At 38.6% G+C, this 12,531-nt stretch overlaps 4 protein-coding genes across 4 annotated transcripts; 1 reads left to right on the forward strand and 3 right to left on the reverse strand.

Moving 5' to 3' along the window:
- Positions 1-197: 197 nt before the first annotated feature.
- On the reverse strand, positions 198-1,795 carry LOC145488453 (large ribosomal subunit protein bL32m-like). The gene has a single exon (XM_081467328.1). It carries the CDS (start codon positions 1,260-1,262, stop codon positions 825-827), a length of 438 nt encoding a protein of 145 aa, XP_081323454.1. The 5' UTR covers positions 1,263-1,795; the 3' UTR covers positions 198-824.
- A 359-nt stretch (positions 1,796-2,154) lies between these two features.
- On the reverse strand, positions 2,155-5,316 carry LOC145488433 (major facilitator superfamily domain-containing protein 6-like). The gene has a single exon (XM_081467304.1). The coding sequence runs from the start codon at positions 5,299-5,301 to the stop codon at positions 3,661-3,663; it is 1,641 nt and encodes a 546-aa protein (XP_081323430.1). The 5' UTR covers positions 5,302-5,316; the 3' UTR covers positions 2,155-3,660.
- Positions 5,317-6,299: 983 nt separating this feature from the next.
- LOC145488448 (transmembrane and ubiquitin-like domain-containing protein 1) lies at positions 6,300-10,018 on the reverse strand. Its single transcript, XM_081467322.1, has 3 exons — positions 9,706-10,018; positions 6,886-7,186; positions 6,300-6,658 (listed from the first exon to the last, which is right to left on the reverse strand). The coding sequence occupies exons 1-3, from the start codon at positions 9,914-9,916 to the stop codon at positions 6,307-6,309; spliced, it is 864 nt and encodes a 287-aa protein (XP_081323448.1). The 5' UTR covers positions 9,917-10,018; the 3' UTR covers positions 6,300-6,306.
- Positions 10,019-10,028: 10 nt separating this feature from the next.
- On the forward strand, positions 10,029-12,288 carry LOC145488455 (costars family protein ABRACL-like). Its single transcript, XM_081467330.1, has 3 exons — positions 10,029-10,132; positions 11,114-11,272; positions 11,926-12,288. Exons 2-3 carry the CDS (start codon positions 11,140-11,142, stop codon positions 12,042-12,044), a joined length of 252 nt encoding a protein of 83 aa, XP_081323456.1. The 5' UTR covers positions 10,029-10,132; positions 11,114-11,139; the 3' UTR covers positions 12,045-12,288.
- Positions 12,289-12,531: the final 243 nt, after the last annotated feature.

The following is a 12,531-nucleotide window of genomic DNA, read 5'->3' on the forward strand; positions in this document are numbered from 1 at the left end:
CCATGTTTCTATCAAGTGAGTTATAGCAACACAAGTGGAAGTTTGGGAGAACAAGGAGTGGTTTGGGAACAGGAGCTGACAGGCAAGTGTTTCCACAACTTTTTCCAGTTCTCTCAATCTCCCATGAGTGTTTCTATAACTCAAAAGAAACACAGAGAACATGTTTTCTATTTCCTTTAGAAAATTCTGCAACAAAAAAAAAGAAAACAGCTTGTTTACTTTAATCTCGCTTACTCCACCATTACATCAACAGCTCATGCTAGTTCTGTGTTTCTATCAAGTTCTAGAAACACAATTTTTAACCAATCACTGAGTCAGCATTGATATTTTATTTGGGCTATTTTCTAATTTAAAATAATTTGAATAGTATTGTTAAGAAAACTTTAAAGCAACTCTCATTTATGCAAGTTTAAATTTGAAAGCAACTGTCTTTTAAGTGTTTACGCATATGGACATCATTGTAACGAAAAGAAATGACGAATAAGAGAAAAGAGAAGAATGACGAATAAGAGAACTTTGATATTGTAATGATGAACTCTGATGAAGGTAAACAGAGGTCACAGAGAATTCAGTTAAAAAGCAATAGATCGGATTACAAAAAAGTTTTCAAAATGTCTATCACCGATCGCAAAACTGAAAGCAGAATAAGAGAAACATAAAACAGACTTTTAATCGCATTTCTGGCTAAACTCATATTATTTCCATTCTACCAAAAACTCTTGCGTGACCCAAGATTTACATTCTCTGAAACTCGAACACTTTCCACGTCATCAAGTATCACTTTGACAAATAGTCCTCTCGCCCTTGAAAACGCCAATCGGTCGCTAGGTCCTGAACTGTTTCAAGATGTCCGGTATGGGCCATTCAATACTGTCCTCGTTTCTCTCCTTCCGAACCTTCTTTGTCTCTTCCTTGATTCTTTCCACGCAGTGTCCACACAAATGATTCTCGAGCTTGTGATTTCCACAGATTGCACATATCTCGATGTCTGTTCTGTTTTTGAGCTGCCTGTGTCGATTTCTTATCTTCTTTTTGTGCGGCGTAGTCTTCTTTTTGGGGACGGCCATCAACAGAAAGCCGTCGTGTTTTGTGTCCAAGTTTCCATCTGATTCGATAGAGGGAGGCATGTTCCCTAGCAAAGCGGCGTTTGGGAAGTTTTGACCACCACAAATGAGCCCAAGGTTGTATAAGATGTGTTCTTCCAAAGCAAGGTAGGTCCTGAACATAGTCCGCATTCGATTCCAAACCAAGTTGGACGCCATGTTTTCTAGAGTGATCGAGAGAGACTGGTGTGAAGTCTGAACGGGCGAATATGAGCCCGCGCTGCAAGTACAATTGAATGTACCTCTTTCTCGGGGAGGTATCCTGAGGTTTCCGAGGTATCCTCAGTTATCCGTTCGTTTAGCCCCCAGTCAGTTGGCCCCCAACTAGAGGTCAAAACACTGTCTATTTCTCATTCTTTGAGCGTGAATGGGGCTTAATCGACTTTTGGTTGGGGGCTAAACGGAAAGGGGCTAATCAGACCAGTTACCCTTTCCCGCACAGAAAGACATATGGAGCAAAGGAGTACTATTATTTGACCGTACAACTGCAGCGCGGCGCGAATCGGTCTGTTGTTGATTCGAATCACTGTACTGTATACATGAGATCGTGTTACGCTTCTGTGAAGTGAAGATCCTATTTTCTGTTAATTGATTTGAACAAGGTAAGCCCCTAATATAATAAGATGAAGTCGATTACAGGAGGTTCGGATATTATAATAATAATAATAATAATAATAATAATAATAATAATAATAATAATAATAATTCATTGTTTTAGAAAAAGGAGGACCAGTTTTGAGATGGGCAAAAACCGGTTTTGAGATCACAAAAAAAGTGCGTTTTGGGATCGGAAAAAAAAGGTTTTGAGATCATAGATGACCGGTTTTGAGAGCGGCAAAAACAGGTTTTGAAATCGGAAAAAATGGTTTAGTATCCAGGGAAATATTCATGGTTAAATTATCTTACTAGGTATTTAGGATGTTGATGGTGAATAAAAACAACAAAAACGAAAAAAAAAAGTCAAAGGGAAACGCCTCAGCTTGCCTGTTACTAGCTACAACCCTTATGTCGGCAAAAAAAAAAAAAAAAAAAACGGTGTTGCATGCAATTGCTGGTTTTCAGTGTCACGCAATTCAAAATAGATCAAAATAAAAATCAAAACCGGTCAATAGATAAAGTCCAGAATCTGGGAAATGAAAGAAGGTAAATATGCAAAGACTCTCGCCAAAATTCTGGTCACAGCAATTTTTCTTATGCGAGATATGCAGAGAAATTTTTTACCCAAATTTATAGAGATTTGTATGGAGATGCCATGCTGGTGCCCATTCGTATGGGCACCAACATGGCGGCCGGAAACCAACAGAAACATCTGTCACTGAGATTTGCTACAAAAGCGTGAATTTATCCCTCGAGGAACTCTAAAACATTAAAATAATACTTTTTCTAAGACATGAACTGTTCAGAAAGCCAAGTTCCCCGAAATAAGTCACTTTTTTAACCATCCTGACAGCTCTCCAGACCGTCATGTAAATGCCGCGTCACGCAAAAGCTTAGAAATTCAAGCGTAGTGTATCTCAAAACCAAGAACCCATTCGGAACGAAAATTTGCATGAGTATTAGTTTTCAGCTGCTGTTATACATCATTTAAGTAAAATCTCAGGAAGATCAATAGTTTTGAAGTTCGAATTTTGGTGACGTCATGTGAAAACCAGCTATTGGGATCAGAAAAGACATCAGATAACTGAAGCAGCCGGACTATATCACAGACCTAAGACTTGGAGAAGTTCGTTATTTAATTGTTAATTTTCTATAACGTTTCAAAATATTGACTTCTTTTATTCAGTGGTTCCGATTTTACTTTTATTTACGTAGCGTAAAAACGGGCAATAAACACTCGAACTTTACTATTTATTTTTTAGGACACACAACATTTTCGCGGGCAACTATCGGCCTAGAAGCCCTCGATAGATATACTATTGTATAATTAGATGGTCCCTTAAAAGTAAAAGACATTCACTGCTTAATTTCATGTACCAGGTGCTCCTGTATGTACTTTATTTTAAACAAAACACGCTATCAGTATTATATCATAACAGTGGCTTGGATCAGTTCTACCTGTTGTACAACTGGGTAAAAAGAAACAAACTGCTAGAGCCAATCATAACGCTGGCTACTTTTTTTGTTTGTGTGTGTTTTGTTTTTAATCAGTTCATTTACGGCGGTTCTGTAGCTATGGCAGGCATAGCTCATGAGTTGGAGCACCGTGCACGTGAAGTTATACTACTCTGCTGATCAAAGCAGCTTGATTGTGTGAACATTTCGATTCCCCCCTGTTCTTTTAACGAGTGGGTTTCTACTAGCGCCCGGCGGTCACCGAGGGAAGGGGAGTAGACGTACGTTTTCACAAAATGTTCCTGGGACATCTCGGACCCTAAAATCAATATTGCTTGGGGAGTTTTTATCATTATCTATTTCTTTTTTTTTTTTTTCAAAAAAGATTTAGGCTTTGTTTACATTTACGGAACCGCAACGACCTCGGCAGTAAAACACACGTCATACGGTTTTGCGGTGTAGCTGGTGTCCAGAATCCCACACGGTTCCTAAGGAGGAATCCATCTCAGCTTGTGGTACTTCTGGGCTGGATATGCCTTCCGACGACTCCAATTTTAGGATCTCCAGAATTTCTGTGCGAAAATAACCCTGGCATAAGAGGAGCCACGACGGAAGGTGGCGAATCAACCTCAGGGCTGTTGTTGGGGCTCTGTTTGGCCTTGGTCGTCACATCCAACTGATTCGGTCTCTCTCCATTTGTTATTCTCCCGTCCGATCCAAGAATCTTTTGACCGGCTGCAAACAAGACCAAGACCACGAGACTGGAAATTCCATAAGCTCTAAATGTGATTTTGGTGCCAAACTTGTGAATTAGCACCCCTCCTATTATTGCCCCACAACCCCTCCCTAAGCCGTGATGCAATCCTTGTAAAATGCCTTGAGCGGAGGTTGCGTATCCGGGGGGAGCAATACGACCCACGTAGCTCGTACAAGCTGCCCATACTGCGGCATGAGTCATTCCTTGCAAAATTTCAAGAGGAAGCACTAACCACGGATTGTCAAGAAAAGAAATGTAAACAAAGCGAATTAAATTCCCCAAAAGACCAATGTAGAGGACGCGAATATGACCGACACACCCAATGAGGCGACCCACATTGAAATAGCAAGCGATTTCCGAAATGTGATCGATTAGCGAAGCTATCCCGAACAGAGTCGGCGGGCCACCGAGGTCTTCGAGATGCCAAAAGAGAAACGTGAAAATAAGACCAACTCCGAAACCTAAGAAGAATGTCACCAGCAAAAATGTCCCGTAACGAAATGACAAGAGAATACGATACAATCCGGATCCTTTGTCCACAAGTTCTTCGTCGAGTTCTAATTTTTCTTTGTTTGGGAAGGTAAAACGGGTGGCAACAGTCAAAGCGCACACCATGAAAACGAAGAAGAAATAGAAGCCGACGGTGTAATTCTGGCTGATAATTTCGCCGCAAACTTCAACTCCACTGATGCTATCAATAACAAAACCAAGAAGAAACATGGCGGTGCCCCATCCCAGGCTCCCCCACATACGCTGTCGCCCGTAAAGCTCTTTGTTCTCTCCAAGCATTCCAAGTGTAGCGGAGTCAGCTAGTGTTATAGCTGGAGCCGAGAAAAATTCTCCAACCACGGTTAAAAAGAGTAGGACTAAAAACACTTGATGTACTCCTTCGCTGTCAAAGACCAATGAACTTTTCGCTTTAAACTCGGGTTCTTTCTTGTCAGGAGTGTTGGGCGCGAGGAAATCTCTGATCTCTGAAGTTTCTCCAGTGACAATTTGCGAAACATTTTCGGTCAGAATGAAATATTTCCTACACGTGACTGGTGCCGGTTTTATAAAAGCCAGGGAGAAATTAAAAGATATCCAACACATCAAGGAAAATATCATCAGCATTCTCCGTTTGTTCAGTCTGTCGGCTAGCGATCCCAACAAAGGTGCGCTGAAGAACTCTACCATTGGACGACAACCGACTAGAATGCCGCTTAGACTCGGGTTCATTCCTAGTTGCTTGAAATACACTCCCAGTAGAGGAAAAAACGAACCAACAGCTCCCCAGTAACAAAAATAAAACACCTTCGACACCAGAAGTTTTCTGTTCACGCGGAGAAATTTGGAACAAAAGAAATTTCTCATATTTTCCTCGTTTTGATTTTCGTTCACCGCCGCCATGACGCGAAGCACACCAATTTCATTTTGAGCGAACAATCGTCAAATTGAAAGCGGACGTGGTCTTTTAAAACAAAAGAAAAGTTGTAAACTGTTTAATTTTTAAAGTTCCTTAGGAACTGTCGTTGCTAGTACCGACAAGTGAAATAATTTTCTGTTTTCTGTGGTTGTATTGTTCATCACAGAACAAAGAATAGTGGATAACTTGTTCCGTCCAAGTGCGTTACAAGCCTGATCTGAATGACGTAACTTCGGAAGAGGTGGGAAAAAAGTCGGAACTCGAAAGGTTAATCAATGATTAGTGAGAAAATTGTAGACCAGGCCGGCCTAAAATTCGCTTTCAAATGAATTTTTTTTTATTTCTTTTACAGCTCAACTATTCTATTCTACAAATTTAAATACTTTTCACAAAAAAACAAGAATAGACCTTTTGAACCTAAAGGATACGCGACCTCCTTTCTTACTAAAACTATTTGATATCTTTGTCGAAAGCAAGATCATACCCTTTACACATCTGCTATTTTGCAAGTCACAGCCAATAATAAAATATTTAAAGACCTGATAACTTGGGTAATTCTAAAATCAAGTAATATACCAAACACGAAAGACCGTGTTTGACCACATTTCCAAACACCGAGAAGAGAGTTGAAAATACGACGCGTAGCGGAGAATTTTTGACGAACCTTGAGGTGGTTAAACACTGTCTTGACATATCTTAAAACTGCAAGTGAACGTTTAGGAGTTCAATTTAATTGTTTTATTTACTGTAGAGCAGTTGTGCTAGTACACATAAGTATATTTAGCTATCTTTATTAACTGTGAGTAATTTTGTTGCTCAATTTTATAATTTTGCAAATACTAATTAATAAAACGTTATTTATTTCAGTGTCTTGAGGCAGTAGAATTCTTAAATGATCCTATATAAAGGAATACAATAGAAAAAAGTTGGTCACGTGATCTGGAGGTGCAAGAGGTCTATTGTTCAAATACATTTATGGCTTTTGAAGCCTATGATGTCATCACATGCACTAGAACACCATATGCAAGTGTCACAAAAACCAGAATTATTATAGATGTGGCACCAAACAGATGTCTGTAATAAAACAATCCGATCCAACTAATAATGAGAATTATTGCGAGGAGAGGTAAGAATAGCTTTGAAATATCTAAATCTTCCTCTTCATTTTGCCTGGCAGACTGTTCATTTGGACTCCTTCTGAGATCAGAAATTTGGGCGTGGACAACAGAATAGTTGTCGACTCCGTAAAAAGATAAAGAGGCAGTGTCATTTTCTAGTAAACGTCCACTGTATATGAGCCGCACCCTTCTTCCACTGTTTAAATCGTTTGAGAAGCACAACCTGCAATTGCAAAATAACCATTTATTAGTTCATACATGTAGTTTATCATGTTTTGCTCTTTTGAAAAGGTGCTGTGAACTTGGTGGGAAATAAGAGTGCTTGTGTGCTCTCTCTCTTTTGACTCTCACCTCCAGTGGACCCCGTTCAGGTTCCTGCTCACCCTCTACCTCCCTCCACAGTTTAAAACCAGAAACAAACCTACATAACCTCTCAGGTGCTGAGTTTACCTTTTCAATTCTCCCACAGTCGTTGTCCTATTTACAGACAAGGTCCTTTCATTCTCCAAGAATTTCACACGAATTGATATATAATCTTCAGGTATGCTACTTTGGTTGTCAGAATGAGGTGTGCTTTCAGCTGGGCATCTCCAGCGCACCCCATCTGACGTTCTGTCCATCTGTGGCATGGTTGTGTCATTAGCTGACTGTGAAGTACTTGTATCTTCTTCAGCAACATCATTGTGAGATGGTAATGTTGACGTCTGATTCAAGTCCTCAGTGAGCGGGCCAGTATCTGCTGACTCTGTGCCTATTGTCACCAAACATGAGAAATTATTTATTTTGTAAACTAATCAATGGAAAATACTTTTCATCAATGAAAAAAAAAATTCTCTAAAATCAAACTGAAAAATATGTCAGGCATGTAAATAAGCATGTGGCTGTCTCACCCAGACGTCAAGAGTAATCCCCTTGAGGGGTGGCAAATGGCCCCTCAAAAACTATGGGTCTAGCAAAAATTTCATTTGAATTTCACGGGTTTTGCACTCTCTTTTTTTAGCAGATGTGTGTGTTTCTCGCATCCTAAGAAAGTCACTTGAAGTATCGATTTGTTTTAACTTCGTTTTTATAAATGACATCTGAACGTCTTAGAAAATGAATATCTTTAGCACTTTTTTAAGGTTACTCCAAACCCTTGCCAGGCCACTTTTGCCAAATTTTCTTTTTGTCAACCAAATTAAAGTTCATTATTTAAGGTAACACTTTCCAAAAAAATGAAAATAAAATATTAAAATGCACACAAGTTATTGAGGAAAAGAGATTTTTTAATAAAAGTTAAATAAACCGTTAAAGTGTCATAATCCCCAATAAGCATGGACTCCTCAGTGACCTTTTTGTGGCAAACAGCTTAATCCAGAGATCCTACATCAAATACTTTCAATATTAGATTTTATGTCTGTCAAGAGTGACTCCTTGTAATCATGCTTCGGCAATTGCTCCCCAGTTTCTTTTTGTTTTGTTGCACATTGCTTTCCTTCTGTTTTACAAATTATTGTTGACTACTGGCCTTAAACATGTGCGCCTAAAATGTGACTGTAACACTATCCCATCTGAGAAGGCATACATGTAACATGTTTATAAATCTTTAGAAGGCGAAAACTCCCGCTCGTTTTTTGAGAGAATCCCTATTCTTTAAATGAATTAATAGGGTATGTAAAATCAACAGTTTCTGTGAAATTTGCCCAGAACACTGATAGATAAGGAACTAAAGGGTGTCGGTGAATTCTTTTATTTTAAATACTTTTCTCATGGCGGTCCCTAATGCAACACCTTACGTGAATTTGTCGATAGTGGAACTTGACCGATCTACAAAAAGATAACCAATAGAAATAAAAGAAAATGCTGACAAGCTTTGAGAGACTGATGCTTTGTGATTAACACCACACAGTTATCTTGGTTAAATGATGGCATTTGATACCCCATTAATTTGCCGGAATTTAAGTTGGTTGATTTGCTGTTTACGGCTTCTGCCACCTTAAGAAAGCAATCTGCAAAACAGAATATAATTTTATAGAATTCTACATTTCATAACCCTTTTATTGATGTCTAGTTTCTGGAGATTTCCTTGAAAACTGCGTGCGTGCAAATTTTTTTCTGGAGGACACCCACAAAGGTTTGGAGTAACCATAAAACACTTTGAAGTCTCAGTCTCCCAACTGAAGAAAAAATGTCTTGGTTTTGCAAAGAAAAATGCTTGTCTTGCCTTCTCACAAAATTTCACATTTACCATTTACCATCCATCTCTTATGTTCATGACCAGACAGTGAGAACGTGGGCACTTCCCATTTTAAACAGTCAAAAATATCAAAAATTCTGTTTTGGTTTGGAGGTAGATGGTAAAATGCTTTTTGATTTGTTTTAATGTTACATTTAAGAATTATATGGTTATCAAAAAGCAGAAGTAACTGAACTGATCGGAGTAATTGGCCAAGTGATTGCATAATCAGTTGGGTGTATGAGATCAGGGTGATTTGAAATTCTGAGTGTAATCACTCCCTGAACTGTATGACACAAGGTCCACTCACTAATTAACAGTAATCATATCGATGGTTAGCAATGATTAGCATTTCATTGAAACCCTCTGCTGAGTGAAAAAAGGCAAGTGGTATTTTCCATCACTTTTACAAAATATAGGGAAGCAGGAAGAAAGAGCAATTAAATGTATGAATGATGTAGGTGTCCAACTGCAGGTATTCAGTTACAGAACCTTGAAATTGGATAGCTGATATTGAACACCCAACTTATGTGACAAATAAATTTTTAAGGCATGCTGAGAACAAATCAGAATTGAGCATTTTGTCAAACATCTGATGAATCATGTGATCTAAAGGCATCTGTGGTCAAGTGTTGATTGATACCCTTGATCGATACCCTTGATCAACCATTGATCAATGCTCTATCGAAACTTGATTGACACCTCAGTTGACACTCAATCAATATCTCACTTGACAGTCAGTTTAGAGGCGACTAATTTTTGCAGACAAGCCACTGAGTGTCAACTCGACACTCAGCTGACTATCGATCGACTGCCAATCAAGTGTTGATCGAGATGTTGATTGAGTGTTGATTGAATATCGTCCAAGTATCAACTGAGTATTGATCAAGATGTCAATCGAGTATCTACATGTATCTTGGCTATCAATCGATACTTGACTGCAGATGTCCTTATTAAACATAATCCCATATGATTGCAATCGATATCAGTGAAAGCTTACTTGTGCAGCTAGCATGGTATTAGAACTAATGTTGTTGCGAAATAAGATTTCCTACCTTCCCTTGAGTTCTCTTGTGTTGCATCCTCAGGCCGCAAAGACCTTGCCGAATCCGAGTCTGGAGAGAAATTTGATTCGTTCTGTCTAGCACTGCTGTTTCTATTCGAATTATAAACCAAATGGACTAAAAGTATTGCCACCAAAGCCACGAAAACACTAGCAACTAAAAGAACTTCATTGTCAATTCCTTCGATAATGGGAGCTGCCATTAGTACAGCTTTTAGGTGTAGTAACAATCGAATTTCCAAGAACAAAACTCTCCACCGCAGTAAATGGCTGTCGCGTTGTTTGTTTCAATAAGAGGCACAATATTTAAATTACATGACAGAGATTTCTTTTAAATTGTTATGCGCTGGGCTTACTTCTTGCGGGCTCAGTAGGAGGTGGCTGACGGACTTGCTGAAAAGTTTTCCAAAATCGCAAAGGTGAGAGCTAGAATTTCTAACAGAACGCTGGTAATAAAGCCGAAGAATATTTTTTATACCAGCCCATGACAGGAGTAATGTTGTCAGGGAACGATAAACCATGAAACAAATTGAATGATCGCATATCTCTTCGGACTGTGAGCTGCTATTGTAGGTCCAGCACTAGTTTGTTCGCCAACGGAGCAGTCCGGCAGGGAAAATCGAATCGTTAATGAACTTAACAAATTTCTGTGAAAATATTTATTGAATCTGTGATTTGCAAACTGCATAGCTTATGTACTAGTGCAGATTCAGCAGCGAACATGTATTTGTATGTGTGGTATGTAGGGAATTCTTGGTTTGTCGGCAACTGATATCCGGGTGGGGTATTCTGGGAGATACAGGGAAGACTCAGAATGAAAGAATCAATGCGTTTACGAAAGGGTTTGAAAGAGGGATATGGTGGTGGTGGGGGGGGGGGGGGGGGCTTTTGCATTAAGGAACTAAATTTACACCTTGGGAAAAAAATCAACACTGCTCCCTGGGGGGTTTCCCTTAGGAAGATATAGTTTTCTGTTCTCCCCACACGGGCTGTATACTGAGATTGATATTGAGGGTGTGAGGGAGGGGAGGGAGAGAAGGAGATCATGTGTGCCTTGTTTAGAAAATGCAAACTCCTGAAAGCAGTTGTCAAAAGTCAGGCAATCAAAGTCTCACAAATGGAGGTGCAACATCTTCTTTGACCCTTATCAATTAAGAACATCCTACAGACAATCATGCTCTGATCTGAGTGTTTAGAAATTACAATGCAAAAATTATGTGGAGCCCTTAGATTGCTGGCAATCCAGTTACATAGCAAAGTAATGTATTGAATGGGGCAGGGTATCTTGGCAACACCAGCCCTGTGCACAGATCCTTGCTAAACTGTTTTCACTTGTACAAAAGTTTGTTTTTCATTTGGATCTTTTAACCTTGTAATGCCACGGTTTTTAAAATCATCAGGTTGATGCTAGTTAACAGGACTCATCATGAATGTGGAACATGAAGTGAAACTCTTGGTGCAAGAAATAAAGAGACTTGGATCACCTAATGCTGATGGACAAATCACAGTCAAGTTTGGAGTGATGTTTAGTGATGATCGCTGTGCAAACATATTTGAAGGTGAAGTCATTAGCCGTCATAAAGATTTTAAAATGTCTTGTAGGTCCAAGTGCCAGATATACAAATTTGGGGAAAGTTTGACAGATTGCCAAATTGGCATATTTAGCTGACAGGAACTTTTAGAATGGACTTTGAGTATGAGATTGAGTCCGAAAAATTATACAATTTTCGAATTTCAAACCAGTGACATTTCCAGAACACTTACTCTTCATGTCGCTTTTAGATAGCGAGGGTAACTCATGAGATGAGATGGTTATGACTCAATAATGTGAAGCCTGTAAACTAGAATGGAAAAGTCATATGTTCCTGTCCTCAATCTTGTGCACAAATCTTAAGTCCTCTATTGTTGTTTTCTCCCTTTTCTTTTTACCACTTGCTTTAAGCAACCTTTATAGTATCCCAAACAGTTGAAAATCATATTTAATTTTAATTAGTATTTTGAGGAAGTTTAAAAAGGAAAGTAGTTTACTACAGTGAAAAAGTTCTTATTTGTTTCCTGCCAGACAAATATTCAAGTACTGTTTTGAATGTGGAATTTTAAGTGTAGAAGTTTGAAATGAAAAACATGTGAATTTATGAACTTGTATTGTTTTTAATGGTGATGCATGCACAAGTAAATAATAATTATTGCTGTCTATTATTACCCTTCACAGCCCTTGTGGGAACTCTTAAAGCTGCAAAGAGAAAGAAGATTGTAAACTACAAAGGAGAATTACTACTTCAAGGTGTGCATGATGATGTGGACATTGTGTTGCTTAAAGATGAAGAATAGATCAGTTTATTTAAATACAATTTCACCAAAATTGTACAAAATGACTGCAGCTGTGGCTGATCTCTAAATCTCTACTTTCTGAGATTTCAATTAACTTTTTTATATTCATGAATTTAAATAAAGATTATCCTTTATAAAATTATAGTGTTATTAGATCTTTGAAATTTGTCAATGACCGAGCAAAGTACTTTCTACAAGCATTTTTGTTTACTAATGAAATGTAATAAATTTTACTCTCATGAAATATGTATGTTTAGTGCCTAATTTTAGTGATGCATTTTCAGGTATTTTTCATTGTTGGGACATGGGACATCCAAAACAAAGAAAACCCAAGCTTGATTGGTTGGATTTCCATTGAATTCTTTTTGCATTCACCCTACCAGATTATTTACCAGTTGACAGGGCTTTCATTTACAGCCAGGCATCGGGCAAATTGACCAGCTGTGAGGATGATTTTGACCGCCTGGCATGACCATCTAGGTTGTTG

The sequence above is a fragment of the Orbicella franksi genome, chromosome 5, assembly GCF_964199315.1.
Source record: "Orbicella franksi chromosome 5, jaOrbFran1.1, whole genome shotgun sequence".
Taxonomy (NCBI): Eukaryota; Metazoa; Cnidaria; class Anthozoa; order Scleractinia; family Merulinidae; genus Orbicella; species Orbicella franksi.